This window comes from Athene noctua, chromosome 29 (assembly GCF_965140245.1).
Source record: "Athene noctua chromosome 29, bAthNoc1.hap1.1, whole genome shotgun sequence".
Taxonomy (NCBI): Eukaryota; Metazoa; Chordata; class Aves; order Strigiformes; family Strigidae; genus Athene; species Athene noctua.
The window spans coordinates 4,102,758-4,121,711 of NC_134065.1; the positions used below are offsets into that span (position 1 = coordinate 4,102,758).

The following is an 18,954-nucleotide window of genomic DNA, read 5'->3' on the forward strand; positions in this document are numbered from 1 at the left end:
CGCCCCCTGCCGGCTCGGCGGCACCGCGCGGGTTGGCGGAAACCGGCGTTTTTCCCCTCGGAAATCGCCTCCGCACCCCCCCACCCCCCCCCGCCCGGGAAACTGAGGCACCGCTACCCCCCCCCCCGGCCTGTTCGGCACCGCCCGCGGCTCCCCCGGGGCAGAGCTGAGCCCACCCGGGCCCCCCCCCCCCGCGCGGCGTGTCCGGCGGAGCCACAGACGGACGGACAGACGGACGGACAGAGCGTTTGGTTTTTAATGGGGGGCGCGGGGGGACGCAGCAGCGGGACCCGTCCCTGCCTGCGTCTGTCCATCGGGGGGTGCGGTGGGGGGGTCCCCGTCATCCCGGGGGGGACAGGAGCCCCCCGAACCGCCGGCGTCGCCCTGGGGGGCCCCGGCTTCGTCCGGGCCCCGCTGCGCCGCCGCTTCCTCCGGTTCGGGCTCGCGGCCGCCGGCGCCTCTGGCCCCCGCCCGGCCGTCCTGGATGACGCTGACCTGGGCGGGGAGGGACCCCCGGGGGGGGCTGTCCCCGGGGGGGCTGGTGGCACCGTCACCGCCGGGCGAGCCCCCGCCATCGGCCCCCGCCGCCGGGCCGTGCTGAAGCTCCGCCGCCTCCCCCGGGGACCCCGCGCCCCCATCCTCCGGCCTCTTCCGCGGTCGCCCGCGTCGCCGCTTCGGGGGTCCGGCCTCGCCGGCCGGTTCCGGGGGACGCTTGGTGGCCTTGGGGCGCGGCGCGTCTTGGGGGCCGGGACCCTCGCCCCCCCCCGCGCTCCGGGGGTTGGCGGGGCTCTCGGCCGCGGGGACGCCCACGCCGGGGAGCAGCACGTTGAGGACGGGGACGGCGGCTTGCTGGCTCAGCAGCCCCGCTGGCCCGTTGGCCCCCGGGGCCAGCCCCAGGGGCAGGGAGGGCGAGGCCGTGCCCACCGGCAGCGGCAGGGCCACCTTGACGGTGCCCCCCAGGGGGGCGGCCGTGATTTTGGGCGCCAGGACGGGAGGGGAGGAGCGGACGGCGGCGGGACCGGGCGCTGTGGGCCGCTCCCCCGAGGGGATGCGGGGCAGGAGCAGGGGCAGGCGGGCAACCAGGGCGTTCACCTGGGGGCTGTTGGCCGTCCGGGGGGGCTCCGGGGGCTTCTTCTTCTCAGGCCGGGGCGGGCCAGGGGGCTTGGGGCCGCCGTCCTTCTTGATCTGCGGGCAGAGAGGCGCTGGCAGGGGGGACGTCGCGGCAGAGCCGGGCTGCTTCCCCGAGCGTGTCCCCCCCCCGGCTGAGTGGGGGGATCCTGGCTCCCCGCCCGTCCCCGGTGGGGTCTCACCTGCCCCTGGCTCCTGTCGCCGCCCTCGGAGGGGTCCAGGCCGTTCTTCTTCGCCGTTGCCGGGGTCCGACTCTCGCGGGGGATCTTCTCCACGCTCTCTGCAGGTGCACAGGTGACAAAGGTGGGACGCATCCCCCCACCACCACCCCCCAGCTCAGCCTCACCACGGAAGGGGACCCCGTCTCCCAAACCCTCTGCGCCCCTCAGGGGTCTGAGCGAGCCCAGGGCTCCACCCCACCCACCTGAGACCACCATGGCCATGACGAGGTCTGCGCGGGCCGAGCGGGAGCTGATGATGTGCTGCTGGATGAGGAACTGGGCCACCTCCACGATGTTGTTGAAGGAACGTTTGAGGATCTTCTCGGCCCAGTCGCAGGTCAGGGCACAGGCCGCCTCCATCACCTCACTGGTGTAGGACTGCACCAGGTCCGTCAGCTCCGACTGCTGCCGGCGGGACGAGGCGTCAGCCCCGCGGTGAGCGACGGGACGTCCCGGCTGCGACCGGGCCCGATCCCGGCGCCCCAGTGGGTCACAAGCCCACACGGGTTCTCGACCACCCTCGGGGAGACAGAGCAGAACCTGCCCCGGAGAGGGAGTCCCTCCACCCTCTGCCTTCCTTATATCTAACGAGCGAGGAGGCTCGTTAACCCACCGGCGAAACCCGGAGGCAGGCGAGGGAGGACTTACAGTCTCCGTCACTTTGAGGTCCAAGCTGGGCAGGGGGGGCAGGCTGACCACCGTCTTCCTCCGGATCCCGCTGTAGCAGTACGTTTGCTGGGGTTAAGGAGTTTTGCTGCCACACGAACGCGGCCGTGACAGGGCACAGCTCGCAGCGGGGCGGCTGCGGGGCTCAGAACGGGCTCGTCCTGGAGGCACGACGGCAGCCGGGCTGCCCCGAGGGTACAGCAAGGACGGGGCAGCTCCTCAGACAACCCAGCTGAGCCTCCAGGAGCCAAAAAACCAGGAAGAGAAGCTACAAAACACCACCTCGCACACAGACTTATCAACGGGAGAAGTTGGAGAAGCAGCAGCAGGTCCCCGGGCTGCCCTGGCCGGCCGGGCACGTGCAAGGATATTTCGACTGTCCTCGGCCTCCCAGCCGCCGGGCTTTGATGTTCGGGAAGATCTCCCGGATGATCTTGCCAAAATTGGCGGCGCTCAGCGGGCGGCAGCAGAGGTTATCGCAGTATCGCCTGCGGGGCGAGCGGCGGGGTCGAGCCGTCGAGCCCTTCTCCGGGCGCAGCAGCCTCCCCCCGCCGAGCCCGGCACCCGCCGCCCTCCGAGCCGGCGCCCCGCGCCAGCCCGGCCCCTGCGCTCACTTGTAGGCGTCGTAGACATCCTGCTTGGGCAGGCAGGTGTCCGTGTGCTCCTCCAGGTGGTTCCGGATCCAGTTGCACGCGTGCATGTACTCGGCCGTGCTCAGCGAGCTCAGGTCCAGGCTGCTGCTGCTCCCCCGGGAGCCCCACACAAACATTTCATCAGCAGAGAAGCGGCACAAGCGGGACAGGAGGAGGCGGCGCTGTGGCCGTATCCCCCCCACCCCGGCCCCTCGCCATCTGTGTGTGTGTCCCCCCCCTCGCTCCAGCACCCACCTCTTCTCCCCCAGGCTTGGTCCTGACGGCAGCTGGAGGTAGAGGTAGAGCTTGTCGTTGTCTGAAAACTTCTGGACATCTTGCTACGGTCAAAGGGTCCACAGGGAGGGGGAGAACGGACCAGAGACAAAGGAGGGTTAAGGATCCACACCCAGGGAGAGCTGGTGCAGGCGCCTCCCGCCACACCGACGGGGCGCCGCAAGCAGAGCAGGCGGCGCGCGGGGGAACCGGGTACGGGACGTCGCAGGAGCTGCCCGCGAGGGGCCTGGGCAGGGCTGGGGGCGGGTGCTCGGGGGCTTCTCGGGGTTAATCCCCGCAGCCGGCTCCCGACCCGACGGGGAACGGGATCAGGCAAAACCCAGGGTCCGGTTTAGGCGGGAGAGGAGAGATGTGTCAGTCCCCGGCCCTCAGCGCCGCGGAGCCTCTCACCAGGATGGCGTTGACTTTGCTCTGCACGGATTTGCTGCGCGGGACGGAGAGAGGGGGTGTCAGTGCCGAGGAATGGGGTGACCCCAGGGCACCCCCCAACCCGCCCAGCCCCCTGCCACAGCCGCTGCCCAGGGCTCCCGCCGACCCGGGGCCCTCCCGGACCCTCCCCGTGCGTCCCGGGAGCACCGAGAGCCGCCTGGACCCGCGGCTCTCCCCGCGCTCGGGTGTCCCCGTGCGCCCACCTCCCCGCCCCAGCGCCGCGCCCTCGCCGACCACATCCCAGGGGGTGGCAGCCGCCCGCTCTGAGCTCCTGCGACGCCCCGAGTGGGTTTTGCACCCGCAGCGGGCGGGGGCCGCGCTCTGCGCTCAGCTCCCAGCGCGGGAGCGAGCGGGACAGGCCCGAGCCCGCGCTGCGGCGCTCATCCCGGGGGCTGCAAATTTATCAACCTCATGCCGTTCAGCCCCGTTCGAGGCCCGGGCGGGGGGACGCGAGCGCGGCCCTTACGAGATGGTGCCGCGCAGCTCCTGCAGCAGCGTGCTCGACTCGGTCGTGCCGCCCCGGGAGCTGCTGGGGGAGAAACTTCCCTTTTTGGCGGCGCGGGCGCTCAGCTCCTCAGCCATGGCACCTGGTTCCTGCTGGGAGGCGAAACCCGAAAATTTAATTCAAAACGAAAAAAAGGGAAGGTGAAGCCGTGGGAGATGTGGAGCCCCCGCGGGGCAGAGCTGGGGGGCCGGGGGGGTTTGGCGCAACCCCCGGGACGTGCCCCAGCCACGAGTCACCGAAGGTCGCGGAAATGGTCCCGGGAGGGGGGTGTCCAGCAGCGCAGACTGCGACCGGCCCCGGGTACCCGACCCCGGGGTGACACCGGGGAGCAGCCCCGGTCCTGCGCACCCCGGGGGGGGGGCCGGACCCGCAGGCCTGGGGATGCTGGGGGGGGACCGTGAGAGTCCCGGGGGTCCCGGCTGCGAGTCCCCAGGGGCGCGGGGACGGGAGGAGGGGGGTGATGGGGACACCGGGAGGGCAGGTCCCGGGGGGACGGGGCTGCCCGGGGCCCCGTGACAGCGCAGCCCCGCCGGTGCCGGCCGCCGGGGAGGGGGCGGGGACAGGGACCGGCCGCGTCCCGGGCCGGGCAGCACCGGGCCGGGCCCGCCGGGCTCTGGGGACGCCCCGGAGCGGACCGCGCCCCCCCCGCCCCGCCACCCCCCGCGGCCCGGCGGGCCCGAGGCGCCGCGACCGGCACCCACCTGCGGGCGGCCACAGCCTCGGCCGGTTCGGGCCGGTTCGGGCCGGTTCGGGCCGGTTCGGGCCCCGCCACGTGCCGCTGCCCCGCGCGCAACAGGAACCGAAAGTGCTGCGCCCCGCCGGGACGCGCCCGCGGGCCCCGCCGGCCGATTTATTTTCTGATTGGCTGCGGCGCCGCCGGTCTGCCCGGATACTGGGCTCTCCTTTAACGCCATTGGCTGCTCTGCCTTTCCTACCCGGATACAAGCGGCGTCGGTCCCCTGAGTGGCCTCGCCTGCGCTGAAGTCTGCCTAGTAACAGCCTTCTGATTGGTGGGGCGGGAGGAGGAAGCACGAGAGCGAAGGAGTCGCCGTGCGTGCGTGTGCAGGGGGTTCGTGTGCAACGGGTGTGCACGAGGGGTTCGTGTGCAAGGGGTGTGCAAGGAGGTGCGTGTGCAACTGGTGTGCACGCGGTGCGTGCACAAGGGGTGCGTGTGCAACAGGCGTGCACGCGGGGTTCGTGTGCAAGGGGGGGGGTGCATGCGGTGCGTGTGCACGCGGTGTGTGTGCAGCAGGTGAGTGTGCAAGGGGCACGTGTGCAAGGGGCGCGGCTCACACATTCCGCCTGCACGCGCCACGGGCGTGCCTGCGTGTAGCGTACGGGCACACAGCGCGCACAGTGCGTGTGCAACGTGTGCGCCGTGTGTGTGTGTGCAGTGTGTCAGCGCCGCGTGTGCTCCACGTGTGCCCGCTGCGTTTTCACGTGCGGCAGGCCCGGGTGGTCCCCTCACCACGCGTGTGTGTGCACGTGTCACGCGTGTGCGCCGCGGGCGTGTGTGCGGGCAGCGGGTGTGAGCCCGTGGTTGTGCCGGAGGCTCCCGCCGTGTGTAAACCCGATTTCCCGTTTTGGGGGACAAAACGCTCCCGGCGCCGGGAAAAGCCGCCTCGTGGGGGGCGTCGCGTCCCTCTTTGGTCGGAAAGCAACAAAAAGTGTTTCTGGCCCCTGGGCGCAGCTCGAGCCGCCAGCGCCCACGGGTTTTATTGGGGCGAGCGCGGGTCGGCGGGAGCGCGGGGGGGTTTGGGGCGCAGGGGTGTTTTGGGGCGCGGGTGGGTTTTGGGGCACGAGGGGGTTTTTGGGGCGCGGGTGGGTTTCTGGGGCGCGGGGGGGGTTGGGGCACAGGGGTGTTTTTGGGGCGCGGGGGGGGTTTTGTGGCGCGGGGGGTCCGCGGCTACAGCCAGATGTCGGAGGTGCAGTCCCCGCCGGGGTAGCGGATCTCGTGCGCCAGGCAGGGCCCGTCCGGCTCCCGCCCGAAGTCCACCAGGAAGGAGGGGTTGGCTGCCAGGCCCCCGCGCGCCGCGTCCACCTCCAGCTGCAGCATCACGGAGCCGTCCCTGCGGAGCGGCCGGAGCGGGGTCTGGGGGGGGGACGGACACCCCCCCTGCCGCTGCCTCCCGCGAGGAGCTGCCAAAATGGGACCCCCAGCACCTCCCCGCAGCGCCCTCGGGTCTCACCTGAGGAGGTCGGGGTAGAACTGCCTGTCCCAGGCGCTGTAGAGCGACGTGGTGACGTAGAGCCTCTTCCCGTCCAAGCTGAGCTGGATCATCTGGGGTCCCCCCGACACCCTCCTGCCCTGGGAGCGGGTGGAGGGGGGTGCTGGGCGGGGGGGGGCACCGCTGCGTCCGTCCGGGGGGATGCGGCGGAGCGGAACCGCCGGGACCCGCTCCCCGGCCCTGCCGCGGTCCCCGACCTCACCTGGATGACAAAGGGGTCCGGCTGCCGCTGCAGCTCCTCGTCCCCGCACACGGTCACGGGTCCTCCCCGGGTGATGCTGCCACCCAAAAAGATCTGCAAGAGCCCAGAGGTTGGGGTGGCCGAGGCAGCGCGGAGGGGCCGGTCCCAGCCGCCCCCCAGAGACGCGGGAAAAGCGTCGGGACGCGGCCGGGAGCTGCCGCCTCACCTGCCCCACGAGCCGGGGCCGCCGCGGGTCGGAGATGTCGTACTGGCGGACGTCGCCGTGCAGCCAGTTGCTGAAGAACAGGAACCTGTCGTCCAGCGAGATGAGGATGTCGGTGATGAAGCCTTGGGGAGGGGACGACAGAGCTGCACGGACCCGCGGCGGCACCGGCAGCGCCACGGGGAAGCCGGGGGGCACCTCGGCACCCGTCCCCGCGGGATGCACCCACCTGGCATGTCCGGGAGGAGCCACCCCTCCACCTTCTTGCTGGGGACTTGGATCACCTTCTCGGCCGCCCAGTCTCCTCGCTGCGGGAGGGGGGGACAGGGCACGGCCCCGGGGGGCTCAGCGGCGCGGCAGAGGCAGGATGCGGCCCCACGCTGGGCCAGTCGCTGCGTCTGCGCTGCCGCCACGTCTCTAGGGCTGGAGCCGAGCTGCCAGGGCAGCCGCTGGGACCGCAGGAAGGGTTTTGCGGGCAAAAACGTGTTTAATTTTCCAGCTAGGTTAGCTGGTCTGGCGCAGGATGTTCCCTCTGCTCACCCAGTTCGATCATTACACATTAACAACGGGCCAATTCGAATACTGCCCGGGCTGTTGTAAATCCACAGCAAAGGTACAAATAAATCTTCATGTTAAATCGTTTCAGCCTAAACCGCTGCGGGCCAGAACGAGGCCTCCGCTGAGCTCAGCCCAAGCCAGCTCGGCTCGGGGCGCAGAGAGGCGGCTGCCCAGGGCTGTGAGCGCCGGCGGGGCCGGGGGGTGCGGGAGGGGGGATCACCCCCTCCCCCGGGGGCAGCGTACCTCGGTCTTGTAGAAGTGGTGGACGGCGCTGCTGATGGTGCAGCCCACGTAGCCCTCGGCGGCCGCGGGGTTGTGCAGGAAGCGGATCTCCAGGGGCGCCGCGTCCTCGCCCACGTCGATGGCCTGGACGTAGGTGCGAGTGGTCCAGTCCCACACGTTGAGGCGGCGTCCGTAGCGCCCTGGGAGGGGGGAGAAGGGGGGGCAGAGGGGATGCTGCGGGCGCAGGGTCTCAAGGAGAAGGGCTACGGGCCGGGCTGCGTCCTCAGCCCCTGCAGCTCCCCGCAGAGCTGGTCCCCGCTCTCAGGCGAGGGTTGGATCCGCCCTGCTCAGCGTCTCTCCTGGAGCATTTAAACAGCAGTTTTCTCACCTTTCTTCAGATCGTTTGGGTCAAACCCATAGCCCAGGCATTTTGGGATGCCCCACTCGGTGCTGATCAGGACGTTATGGCGCGGCTGGTACCAGAAGTCGTAACCCATCGGGGGCACCTTGTCCCCCTTCTCCCAGTTCCCCTTGATCTCGAAGGTCTCTCCGTCCAGCAGAATAAAACCACCTGACACAAAACCACACCGGCAGAGAGGAAATCATCCAGATGAACAGTTTACGTGTTATAAAACAAGCGGTGACAGACAGGTCAGCCCGCCGCAGACCCGGCTGCTGGACTGGGAGACCTGGATGGAGCCTCCAGGACAGCTCCGGGCGTGGGGACGGTTCCTCCTGTCCCCGCGTCCCCCCCCCGGGGCCGGGGGTACCTTTCCCGTTGCCAGCCGGGTCTCCCAGGGCGCTGATCATGATTTCCCCGCTGCCCAGGCAGTGGGAGGTGTGGGGGTGGCCCAGGTTGCACTTCCAGAAGACGTCCTCTGCATCGACAACCTGCCGGGAGTTCAGAGGCACCGTCACGGCCCCTGTGCCGGGCTGCCCAGGCGAGGGGGGGCTCGCTGCGGTGCTGAGCACAGGCTCACCAGCCCGGTGTTGCCCCGTGGGGTGGCCGGGCAGCTCCTGCCTGACCTCAAGATGGGGCTTGCCGCGCAGCCAGAGGGGCCCGAGCGCGGCTGCTGCGGTGGCCCCGAGGAGCTGGCTGCTGGCCACCGGCCGGCCCCTCGCACTCCCAGGCTCAGGGCAAAACGCACGCAGATGCCCGCGGGTCCCTGGGGTACGTGCACCGCAGGCGAGACACGGAGTGTAACCCCGAGGGGCAGCGCCGTGCCTGGCACCCGGCGAGCCCGCGTCCCTCCCGCGCGGGGCTGGAGGGAGAACTCAGTATTTGCACATCAGCAGGAGAACGACCGCCGTCCGCAGCCTTCCCGCACTGTCACCCAGACATCAGGGTCCCTCCAAGCTCTCGGTGCACCCCAAAGCCTCCCGGCCAAGCTGCCACCACAGGCAGAAGCCACCATCCCGGTCCTGGAGCCTCCACCGCGCGTCGGCGCCGCCCTCGGGTACCTTGAACAGCCTGGGAGCTCGCGGGTCCGTCCCCACGTCCACCACGTAGATGCGGGAGGAGATGAAGCTGGGGAGGATCAGGCGGTTCCGCTTCTTGGTGGCGTCCCCGAAGCAGCTGCTGCAGGCGTTCCAGCCCGAGTGGTGCAGCTCGTCCCCCACGTTGGGCATGGGCAGGCGGTGGATCACCTGCGGGGCCCCAGCCCTGCTCAGACGGGGGAGCTGGGCGCAGCGGGACCCCCCGCAGGGTCGGGGTGCCCCAGGAAAAGCCTCACCCCGCAGAGGGGAGCGATGGCACCCGGGGGATCCCGAGGACGGGGCAGGAAGTGCCGGGTAAGCGCGGGAGGGCTCAGAGTCGTGAGGAGAACCAGACAGGCAGCAGCTCTGGGGAGCACGAAGGGCAAAGCACCCAGCTGGTCCCCGGGTCAGTTTAGCGCCGAGAGAAAGAGTTTGGAACCTGGCAATAGTGCGAAGATTCGGGGTTGACATCCACAGTGGCCAGAAAGTCGGGTTTCTTTCTCCCTGTGTTCCTGTAGATGCAGGGCACGTACACAATCTCCTCCCGGGGACCTGCCAAGACAGAAACGTTGCGTGAGCATCAGCACCAACCTGGCAGGAGTCTGTGGCCAGCCTGGACCCCCCTCCCGGGCAGCTGGGGTGTTCCCGTACGGACGGGGCACTTGGGTCTCCACCTCCCCGCCCTACCAGGATAAAGGACTGCCAAAGCCAGGGCTAGTGGGGAAGAACTGGTTTAGGAAATGCTGAGGAAGAGGGAACGGTGGAAAACAGGCACGGAGAGGTGCTTTGGGAGCTTTGGATTTGATCCAAACCAGGTAATAGCTGCCTTGGCAGCACAGGCCCTTTGTGAAGCTCCACGGAGCGGTGCCTGTGCAGTCCCGGGCGTGAGCGCAGCTGCCAGAGCCCCAGGGATCCCTCCCTGCGGCCGCAGCGGCACCGGAGCCGCGGAGGGAACCCGGCCACGGAGCTCCCGAGGCCTCCAAGGGCCCCCGAGCACCTCCCCGGCCCCTGCTCCGGAGCCCGACGTCTGCACGGACCAGCGATTCGGGTGCCAGAGCTGCTCGGCACTGCTGAAGCAACCAGATAGTTCCCGAGGGAACGTGCCAGAGTAGCAGGGACGTCGGGATTTGTGCGATTTGCTCTTAATTCCAATCGCTGCCCGGCCCTGCCAGCACACAGGGGTGTTTTGAAGACTCATCTCTCCATTGTTTTCTTGGTTCAAAGCCGTTTCAGGGCGAGGAATTGGGGCTCATGAGCAAGCTCCAGAGCTCTCTAAGGTTTCAAGGATGCGTGTGCTAAGCCCTAGAGAAGAGGATTAAGGGAGGGATGGCCAGGGATGATGCATTCACCAGGCTCCCCGCATCAGAGCGCCGGTGCTGCGGCAACGCAGCGAGCAGGATTCTCGGACAAAGTGTCCAGGCCTGTGAGGAAGCAGCCCCCGGGGCTGGTTTTTATACAAGGAGGTTTTGTCACGTTGTGATCCCACCGTCAGGAGCAGGGTGCAAAGAAAAACCAGCGTGGTCCCCTCTCCCACCCCGGGTTTGGCAATAAACTGCCTCGGAGAAACCCAACAATCCCGCTTGGGTTTGCAGCAGGAAGCCACAGGTGACTGTGCTGCAGGCTGTGACCCACCCCAAGCCGCCATAAAAACCTGAAAAGGTTTGTTCTGGCACCAAGCTGTCATTATGCAACTGATGCTTGGCCTCAGGACAGGCCGGAAGCGAAACCATCCGCTTCCCTAACGCTTGCTGGGAGCCTCCTCGTTTAATGGAGTTAATTGATGACGCCCTCTCGAAAGCAGCGTTCTATTCTCCTCCTAAATCCCAGGCAGCGCGGGGCTTTTCCCTCCTCGCCGGGTTTCAGACTTGCCTTTCATGGCGTCCAGCGGCGAGGCGAAGCCGGGGCCACACGCTCCACACTTCTCTGCGTCGAGAAGAACAGAAACAAACAGGAATTAGACGACAGCGAGTTCTTTTCATCCCTTTTCGCAAAGGAACCGCTCGCTGGAGCGGCCGCGCACGCTCCCGCCCCGTGGCAATGCCCGAGGTGAGCCAGGTTGCCCGTGTGCATCCAGGTGACCCCCGGAAAGGTTTGGGGCCAGGACAAGCCAGCGGTGCATTCCTGGGGGGACAGGGACACGGCTCCGAGCCGCGGCTCCCCGCTGCGCCCCCGTCGCGTCCTCATGGCGGAGGGGAAGGGGTGACGCCAGGCTCTGTGGCCTCGGGGGGACACCGAGAGCTCTGTGCTGCTTCTGCGAGGAGGAGGAGGAGGAGGAGTGGAGGCAGCATGGAAGGGCTCTGCACCAGGGCAGAGGGAGGGGAACAGATTCTCCCGGGAGCTGAGCGGGGAGGGAGCGTCCCCCCGCTGCGAGGTGAGGAGGGGCACGTGCCCAAGCCCAGGCTCCGCTCTGCGGCTCCTCCCGACCCCCTCTGGGGACGTTAATGCAAAACTTTTGCACAAAAAATCCCGTTTCCCCCCTGGACGTTCAGTCTGGGGGCGTCAGGCTCCTCGCCAGCCCCCAGCATCACCCCGGGAGCCCCCGTCACGCTGCCGCGGGTCTCCGGGGCACTTTGAACCCTGCCAGGCGTCCGCCAAAGGGCTCGTACAAACTGCTGAGAAACTGTCCGTAATGCAGTTATAAACCAGCTTGTTAGGAAACCACCCCCCCCAGAAGGACCCCTTCCCCCTGAGGAGAGGGAGGAAACCCCCGGCCGAACCCGACGACTTGGCTTTGCTGCGTCAGCTGCTTGTCTGGGTTTGTTCTCACTTGTTTTATCCCTCGTGTCCCTGCTCCCCCAGGGAAACGCTCCCACCCGAAGCACGGAGGAACCCCCCCTCCAGCTCCCTTCTCCTTGCGCCCCTCCTGCGACGCCAGCCCCGCCAAAGCCAGCCTTCGCGCGGAGCAGCTCATCCCAAAGCCCAGCCTGCGCAAGCTGCAGTGAACAAATGAGGGAAGAGTTGCGTGGCTTTTCATCATCAGTCTACCCCGACATTTCCCGGCACTTGAGACAATAAACCTGGCCAGAGAGAACAACCACATCCATTCCTAGCTTGGTTTTTTTTTCTACTTTCTGTTTTTTGGGCGTCAGAGTAACGAAACCCCGAGCCCCAGCGCCCAGCGAGTTTAGGAGGAGCCCGACGCAGCGCCCATGGGCAGAGGCACGGAGACACCAGCGGTGCCGAGCCTTCTCCTCTCTGGAGAGGAGTCAGCGGCGAGATCTCTTACCTGTGCTGGAGGCTGGGCTGGATCTCACCTGCTGAGGAGAAGGACCCGATCCCGCCTGCATCCTGCCTGCCAGGAGCGAGTCAAGAGGAAGCTGCAGCAATGCGGGGGGTCAGCTCTATAGGGAGCGCGATGGGGAGAAGGAGGGTTTCGAAGAAGGATGCCAAGGGGAGGATCCACACGCGTGGGGCTGTGGGAGGTCCCGGGGCAGCCTTTAGCGTCTCACAGCGCTGGAAACGTGCAGGGAAGCTCCAGCACTCCCAGAACCTTCCCCCCTCCCACATGGGCCGGGGCCGGGGCTGATTCTGCGCTGCACAGCACACTCATCCTCACGCGCTGGGGAAACGGGAGCTTTTGGCCGTGGAGGGAAAGCAGACTGTTCCCCCCCCGCGCTGATTCCCTGGCAGAGGCAGCGTCTCGGGGGGTGTCACGGGGCTGGGGGGTGCCCTGAGGGGGGACGGGCAGGCACCGCGCTCCCAACCACAGAAACCACTTTGTGAGGTTGCAGATGTTAATCCCGACGGAAAATGAAGAGTGAGGATGAGCGTTTCCTGTGGGAGGTGGATTTGCTGGCGGGGAGGAGGGCAGAGCAGTGTAACAGTTTTCCCCATGACACACCTGATTTAGGGTGTCGGCGGCTGCGTCCGGCTGGACGCGGGTGTCGGCCGCCTCGGCCTCGGGGCGCGCAGGGAGCTCGCCCGCCGCAGCCTCGCGGCCGCCGTGTCCTCTCCAGGGCTCAGCCCGGAGCTGGGCCGACACCAGCAGCTCACACAGTCCCTCTGCCCTCGGAGGCCCTCGGCCGCGGCCCCTGACGGTTCCCAGCAAACGACTTCGGCCTCGGCTCAGGCTCCGCCGCACGCACCTGCCTGGGCTCCTCTGTTTGTACTCGGTGCCCGAGGCCGCGCCGAGGAAGATGTTTGGCCATGGGAAGTGTGAAGAAAGAAAGTGAAAATATTTTCTTCCACAGCCCCCTGGGTCCTGCCTCACCTCTGGCCCAGGAAAACTCCCCCGGGAGGCCCCAAAGGACAAGGGGGTATAAGCAGCGTCTGGATTTGCAGGCGCCTCCCAGTCCTCGCCCGCAGGAATGGCTGCGGAGTGCGGCGAGGTTGCTGTAAGGGGGGTAAATTCCCTTCGGGGAGACGCAGCGGGGTCCGTCCTCGAGGGCAGCTGCTGGAAGCTGCGAAGGACCTGCCGGGAGCTGGCAGGGGTGAAGCCCGTCTGTCTCCCAGGTAACCCCGGGAGGGAGCAGGGAAGCGGCCGACACCGGCCACCCCAGCGCGCCGCCGCCCCAGGCGAGGCGCCCCCAGAGCCCCTCGCGCGCCGCGTCCCACATTCCTGGGGGGGACTCGCACACGAGGGGGGGAGAGGCCCGCGCTCCCCGAAACACGGAAATCGGGACCCAGCGGCCTGGGAAGAGGCCTTGGAGGGGACCGAGGAGTTTGCAGAGTCCCGTCCGCATCCACGCGGCGCGGGCAGAGCGCGGCCGGACGGGGGGAGCAGGGGCTGGGCCGCCTCCGTTCCCGTTGCCCTTCCCGGCCCGGCGGCAGCTCGAGGCCCGGGCTGAGCCCTGGCCACAGACCGAGGGGCGCCGGACGGGGACGGCGCCGGCCCCGTCGCAGGGAGGGGCTTCCCCTGGGCCACAGGCTGGCACGGGGGGGGCTGCGGGGCCGACTCTGCCTCCCGCCGCGGGCAGGACCGGGCGCGCAGGGAAGGGGGTGCAGGCTCTGATCCGGCTCCTTCCGAAGCCACCTCGGGCAGGACGTCCCCGCCGGCAGCCACAGACCAGGGCTCTGGGTGTCCCACTCAGGCAGCACCCCAGGGGGGACTCCCGAATCCTGAACCCCGAGACCTGGGGGAATGTCGTCCTCCCTGGCCCGTGAGAAGAGGCCCCCCAAGGCAGCAACTCCTCCCGCATCCCCGGACACCTCACTGGAGCTTGGGATGGCTCTGCACAGGGGATGGTTCTTCTCCTGGGACCGTTAAGGGTGCACAGGAGAGCTGCAGGAGGATGTTTGGCCATGGGAGGTGTGAAGAAAGACAGTGAAGATATTTTCTTCCACGGCAAATATGTAAAATATTAAAATTCATGAGGATTCACATGATAGCCACATGTTTGCAAACTCTGGGTTTCAGGAGGACTGACAGGCACTCCTGCCCAGCCAGAACTTCTGCCGTGGGGATTTCTAAGACCCAGAACTACTCATCAGCCACCTCTGGGCACAATATAGAAAAGCCCCGATGAAATGAGACACGTGAAGATGTAACTGATGCAAAGAAAAGTTTTATTTGCGTTTAAAGCAGAACACAAGAGCAAACCAGTGTCAGGAAACAGGCACCTCTTCTCAAAACGAAGCACTCCCAAGCCCTTCAGCTGTGAGGCGCATCCACCCAGGCACGGGGGCAGCAGCCAGGAGGGATCCGGCGCACGTCCTGCTCATCCCCAGAGCCCAGCAACGGCCCTGGGCTGCGCGCTGAGTCACACCCGGGGATTGTGTGTCCTGAAACCCGGAAACCCTGAAACCACGCCACGTGCCACCGTTCACTGGTTTGCCTGAACCCGACCCTTGCAACTCGGCAGAGCTTCCGTAGCTCCTCTTAGCAGAAATCCAGACCCCCAAACCCAACTACCCTACGCTATTTCTAAATGGCTGCGCTACGGAAGAGAGAAGAGGGGAAGCTCCCACGCAGCACCTAGGCCGGGATGTCGGAGGTGGAATCGCCACAAGAGAAGCGGATATTATGGGCAAGGCAAGGCCCGCAGGGCTCCTTTCCAAAATCCACCAGGAAGTTCTTGTTGACGGTGAGGCCGCCCTTCTCAGTGTCCACGTCGATCTGGAGCATGACGGAGCCTTCCCTGCGAGGGGACGAGAGCGCAGCCGTTAGAGGAAGCAAACCAGGGCCCTGGGCAGGAGATCCTGCCCGTCACCCTCCTGCTGGCGGAGGAGGACGAGGCTTTCCCTGAGCATCTCGTCATCCGCGGGGCGGAGGCTCAGGTTCGAGGCTTTCCCTGAGCTCTCAGGGGACCTGAGGAAGCCGCGACGCGGGTGTGAGAGGGAGGCTGGAGCTCGTCTTTGTGCAGAGACCGTTTGTTTGCTAAATGGAGACGGCTCTGGGGGCTGCAGGGGAGGTGCTGGGGCAGAGCCGTGGCCCGGCTCTCACAGACCCCCAGGTGGGTTCACTGCACCCTTCAGCCCTGAATACTCGTGCTCTCCCGAGCCAGCCCCGGGCCCTGCAGTTCCCCACCGCGCCCGGCCAGAGACACTCGTGAGCCAACGGCTGGTGAGAGTCACCAGGAGGACGCTGCAGGGATGAGTGTCAGGAAACCCGTCCCCTGCCATCGCTCCCGCGCCCCAGGAGCCCCCAGACAAGGCGCCTCTCCCGCTCCGAGCACAGAGGCCACCCCGAGGAGGCCCCTTGGCCCCCAAACACTTCTCACCTGACCATGCACGGGTAGAACTGCTTGTCCCAGGTGCTGTAGAAGGAGTTGGTGACGTAGAGCCTCTTGCCATCCAGGCTGAGCTGCATCTTGCAGGGGCCGCCGTACACCCTCTTGCACTGCAGGAACAGCACGGCACCGCGGTTACCGGCTGCGCAGGAGGCGGGAACCGGGCAGAGCGGAGCGGCCGCCTCCCCTCCCTCCCCGCGGACACGCGGCGCGTCCGCGGGGACCTGCCCCAGACACCCTGCGCCCAGAGTCAGCGGCGCGGAGCCCAAGGCCGGAGGACGCCAGAGGCCGGCGAGGACGCAGACTCACCTTGACCACCAAGGGCTCGGGCTGGCACTTCATCTCCTCATCCCGGCACACCGTCACGGGCCCGCACCTGGTGAGGAGGCCTCCCACAAAGACCTGCGAGCGAGGCAGCGGGACACACGTCGCCGCATCATCCCCCCGCCCCAGCTCCTGCTGAGGAACCCACAGCCCAACCCCGCTGCTCCCGCCTCACCTGTCCCACCAGCCTGGGCTTGCAGGACCTGGAGAGCTCGTACTGGCGGATGTCTCCGTGCCACCAGTTGCTGAGGTACAGGAACCTGTCGTCCATGGAGATGATGATGTCGGCGGTGAAGGCTGGGGCACAGAAACGAGGAGCTCCAGCAAGGCAGCAGCCACAGAAAAGCTGCCCGGCCCCCAGCCCCAGCCCCGTCTCTCCCCCCGGTCTCTGCCCGAGCCTCCAGCTCAGGAGCCCTGCCCGGGCGCGCAGGCTCCGGCAGGGGCAGCGGCGGCTGCTCGGGGGCGTGCAGAGCCCCGCAGCCCCTCCAACGAGCCTCCGTCACGATTGAACAGCGAGGCTTTGGGGGTCAGCGAGGGGCTCTGCCAGGCTGCACGGCACAACGCTGCGGCAGGAGAAAGGAGACCCCCCCTTAGGGCAAACAAACCTGGCATCCTGGGCATGATCCAATCTCTCACGTTTATGGACGGAATCCGAATCACCTCCTCCACTTCCCAGCAGCCTCTCTGCGCAAGAAAGAGAGGCCCCGCACCGTCAGCTCCCGGCTGGGCAGGCAGGACCCTCCCCTGCACCCACACGCGGGCACGGGCAGGCAGAGCTGCCACGGCACCGGCCGCTCCCCGCAGAGACGACGCGGCAGCAGCAAGACGGGGCTTCATCACCCAACCCCCGCTGCTCCTCTGCCCCCGCCGCGGGCACAAGCCTTGCCTCACACTTGCAGAAGCGGTAGGTGACACCGCTCAGGGCGCAGCTGACGTATCCCTCGGCAGCGTCGGGGTTGTGGAGGAATCGGACGTTCAGGGGCAGAGAGTCCTCCCCCAGGTCAAAGCACTGGGTGAGGGTGCGGCAGGACAAGTTCCAGAAGTTCAGGCGGCGCCCGTAGATCCCTGAGGAGAAGGAACCCCCGTCAGAAGAGGGGGGCTCCCCGCGGACACTAATCCCTGCCCAGAAGGCTCAGGGCAGGCACAGCCGCGGCGGCGACTCGCCAGGATGGGCCGAGAACGTGCAGAGCTTCGGGGAGGGTCGGGAGGGCAGGGGCTGCAGACGGGCCGTTCGGGGAGAGCCCTGCCCGTCCCCGCTCCCCACGGCGTCGCCACGCGCCCCCCACCCCACCGAGAGCCGGCTCAGCGCCTGCGCCCGTGCTCCCTCACCTTTCTTCATGTCGTTGGGGTTAAACCCGCGTCCTGCATATTTTAAGACTGCTCCAGCAGAGCTGACCAGAACATTGTGGCGTGGCTGGTACCAGAAGTCGTACCCCGTCGGGGGCACTTCACAGGTATTTTCCCAATTCCCCTTGAGCTCAAAGGTCTCTCCATCCAGCACGATAAATCCACCTGGGACACAAAAGGGGACCCGTGACAAGTCACAGACACCATTGCTGCACGGGCAACAGGCTAAGATACGGTAAGACGTCCTAAGACGTATGAAGACACGCTAAGACACGCTATAGACATGCTGTAGCCGTGCTAAGACAGGGCGGGTGAACACCTCAACGTGCAGAGGAGACCAGCTTTGCCTCTAACCTTGTCTCCGCGTCCCCACTCTGCGCTTCAGCTCGTGGGTGATGGTTGAGCTCACACCAGCACAGGAGGACACGGACTGACATGTATCCCAAGTGGGAACAAGTATCCAACATTTTCTGTTTGAACCCTGAAAGCCCGCCGGTGTTCAGCTCATCCTTTTGCTAACAGGAATCCCCTTCCTGGAGCGGTTACAGGAAAATGTACCTTTGCCATTGCCAGCTGGATCTCCCATGTTGGAAATCAAGATGTCGCCGTTAGGCAGGCTGTGGACGACAGCGAGGTAGCCCTTGTTGCACTTCCAGAAGACTTCCACTGGCTCAATCATCTGAAAAACGTTGACACACACACACACACAGACCCTTCAGCTTCCATCTCCTCGGCTCGTTTCACACTCCCCATCAGAGCCCGTGGCCACCAGAGACTCCTGGAAATCCCTGACGCTGGCAGGAACCTGCTTGCCAAGAACTCGCCCGCACTAGGCCTGCTCCTGGCAGAGGAGCCCAGAACCTTGAGCTCCCTGTGCATAGCCCAGAAGCACCCCTGGACCCCCAGCACCCCGGCTGCCTGCAGCGCGACTTGGGCCGTTGGAGTCTCTCCGAGCGCCCCGGGCACACAGGAGCCCGCGCTCGGAAAGGAGAGAGCCGAGAGGGAAGCGTGAGCCAGCCCTCTGCAGTCAGGGAGGGGAGAAGGGGCAGAGGTATCCCTCCTTCCCTGGGCACCACTGCAGAAGCACCAGCGCCCAGCCCCTGCCCCGGGATCCCCTCGGGCGTACCTTGCACAGCCTGGGAGCGCGGCACTGGGAACCCACATCCACCACGTAGATGCGGGAGGAAATCAAACCGGGGAGGATCAGCTTGTTCCTTTTCGGCGTGACATTGCCCACGCAGGCGCAGCCAGCGCTCCACCCCAGGGAATGCAGCTCGTCTTTGAGGTTGGGCATGGGCAGGCGGTGGATCACCTAAGGCAGCCAGGGGAGAGTCAGGGTCTGCGGGGAGGGACGGGGGATCCCTGCCCCCAGCAGTTCAGAGGCGATAACCCCCCTCCCTGCACCAGAGGAGACCTGTGCGAGGGTTCAAGTTCAGTGAGCCTGAGCGGGTCAGAGACACACAGGAGATGGAGATAATCTTCCTCCGCAGCCCCGGAGACAGGCGTGGGGCGGAGGTTGGCGCCGTGCGGAGCAGAACGGCTCTGGCATGGCGGCACAGCAGAACCAGGCTGAGCTCTGCGGAGGGACCAAGCCAGGGCGGCCGAGACAGGAAGGTGCAGGAAGACAAGAAGGTGCAAGGCATAAAGGGGCAGGCAGCGTGCCCGGGGGGTGTCGAGCTCTCTGAGCTTCCCCAGCAGAAGAGAGGAAAGTCCCGAGCGTGGAGGCACCGCGAAGCACAGAGCCAGCAGCCAGTCTCCAGCCCAGTACAAGCCCAGTACAAGCCCAGTGCAGAGGCAGGTACCTGGCCATAACAGGGAGATCTGGGGTTGAGATCGACCGTGGCCAGGAAGT

At 67.0% G+C, this 18,954-nt stretch overlaps 3 protein-coding genes across 6 annotated transcripts; all 3 read right to left on the reverse strand.

The window, feature by feature from the left end:
• Window positions 1-246: 246 nt before the first annotated feature.
• On the reverse strand, window positions 247-4,808 carry RFX5 (regulatory factor X5). Of its 4 annotated transcripts, none has more exons than XM_074929319.1 (10): window positions 4,577-4,808; window positions 3,837-3,967; window positions 3,332-3,365; window positions 2,903-2,985; window positions 2,630-2,755; window positions 2,387-2,503; window positions 1,998-2,079; window positions 1,553-1,751; window positions 1,311-1,408; window positions 247-1,185 (listed from the first exon to the last, which is right to left on the reverse strand). In XM_074929319.1, the coding sequence occupies exons 1-10, from the start codon at window positions 4,787-4,789 to the stop codon at window positions 256-258; spliced, it is 2,013 nt and encodes a 670-aa protein (XP_074785420.1). In that variant the 5' UTR covers window positions 4,790-4,808; the 3' UTR covers window positions 247-255. The 4 variants fall into 4 exon arrangements, with proteins under 4 accessions (XP_074785420.1, XP_074785421.1, XP_074785419.1 ...); XM_074929320.1 differs by having other exon boundaries at window positions 247-1,179; window positions 1,553-1,754; XM_074929318.1 differs by having other exon boundaries at window positions 1,553-1,754; window positions 3,837-3,964; window positions 4,577-4,805.
• A 963-nt stretch (window positions 4,809-5,771) lies between these two features.
• On the reverse strand, window positions 5,772-10,678 carry LOC141971763 (methanethiol oxidase-like). Its single transcript, XM_074929336.1, has 11 exons — window positions 10,633-10,678; window positions 9,203-9,315; window positions 8,749-8,934; window positions 8,058-8,178; window positions 7,676-7,858; window positions 7,309-7,487; window positions 6,737-6,815; window positions 6,511-6,632; window positions 6,306-6,398; window positions 6,065-6,183; window positions 5,772-5,944 (listed from the first exon to the last, which is right to left on the reverse strand). Exons 1-11 carry the CDS (start codon window positions 10,637-10,639, stop codon window positions 5,782-5,784), a joined length of 1,365 nt encoding a protein of 454 aa, XP_074785437.1. The 5' UTR covers window positions 10,640-10,678; the 3' UTR covers window positions 5,772-5,781.
• A 3,999-nt stretch (window positions 10,679-14,677) lies between these two features.
• Window positions 14,678-18,411, reverse strand: LOC141971601 (methanethiol oxidase-like). Its single transcript, XM_074929052.1, has 9 exons — window positions 18,229-18,411; window positions 17,661-17,781; window positions 17,085-17,267; window positions 16,642-16,820; window positions 16,361-16,439; window positions 15,931-16,052; window positions 15,741-15,833; window positions 15,423-15,541; window positions 14,678-14,840 (listed from the first exon to the last, which is right to left on the reverse strand). Exons 1-9 carry the CDS (start codon window positions 18,394-18,396, stop codon window positions 14,678-14,680), a joined length of 1,227 nt encoding a protein of 408 aa, XP_074785153.1. The 5' UTR covers window positions 18,397-18,411.
• Between the last annotated feature and the right edge of the window lie 543 nt (window positions 18,412-18,954).

Excerpts from the sequence above, each read along its gene's own strand:
- LOC141971763 (XM_074929336.1), bottom strand. Across the intron at positions 7,488-7,675 it reads CCCAAACGATCTGAAGAAAG|GGCGCTACGGACGCCGCCTC; the intron begins GTGAGAAAACTG and ends CCCCCCTCCCAG. Across the intron at positions 6,633-6,736 it reads GCTCCTCCCGGACATGCCAG|GCTTCATCACCGACATCCTC; the intron begins GTGGGTGCATCC and ends CCCCTCCCCAAG.
- LOC141971601 (XM_074929052.1), bottom strand. The coding sequence starts at position 18,396 with ATGCCCAACCTCAAAGACGAGCTGCATTCCCTGGGGTGGAGCGCTGGC. Across the intron at positions 17,782-18,228 it reads GCGCTCCCAGGCTGTGCAAG|ATGATTGAGCCAGTGGAAGT; the intron begins GTACGCCCGAGG and ends AACGTTTTTCAG. Across the intron at positions 16,821-17,084 it reads CCCCAACGACATGAAGAAAG|GGATCTACGGGCGCCGCCTG; the intron begins GTGAGGGAGCAC and ends CCTTCTCCTCAG.
- RFX5 (XM_074929317.1), bottom strand. The coding sequence starts at position 4,789 with ATGGCGTTAAAGGAGAGCCCAGTATCCGGGCAGACCGGCGGCGCCGCA. Across the intron at positions 1,755-1,997 it reads ACCTCAAAGTGACGGAGACT|CAGTCGGAGCTGACGGACCT; the intron begins GTAAGTCCTCCC and ends TCCCGCCGGCAG. Across the intron at positions 1,186-1,310 it reads GCGACAGGAGCCAGGGGCAG|ATCAAGAAGGACGGCGGCCC; the intron begins GTGAGACCCCAC and ends CTCTGCCCGCAG.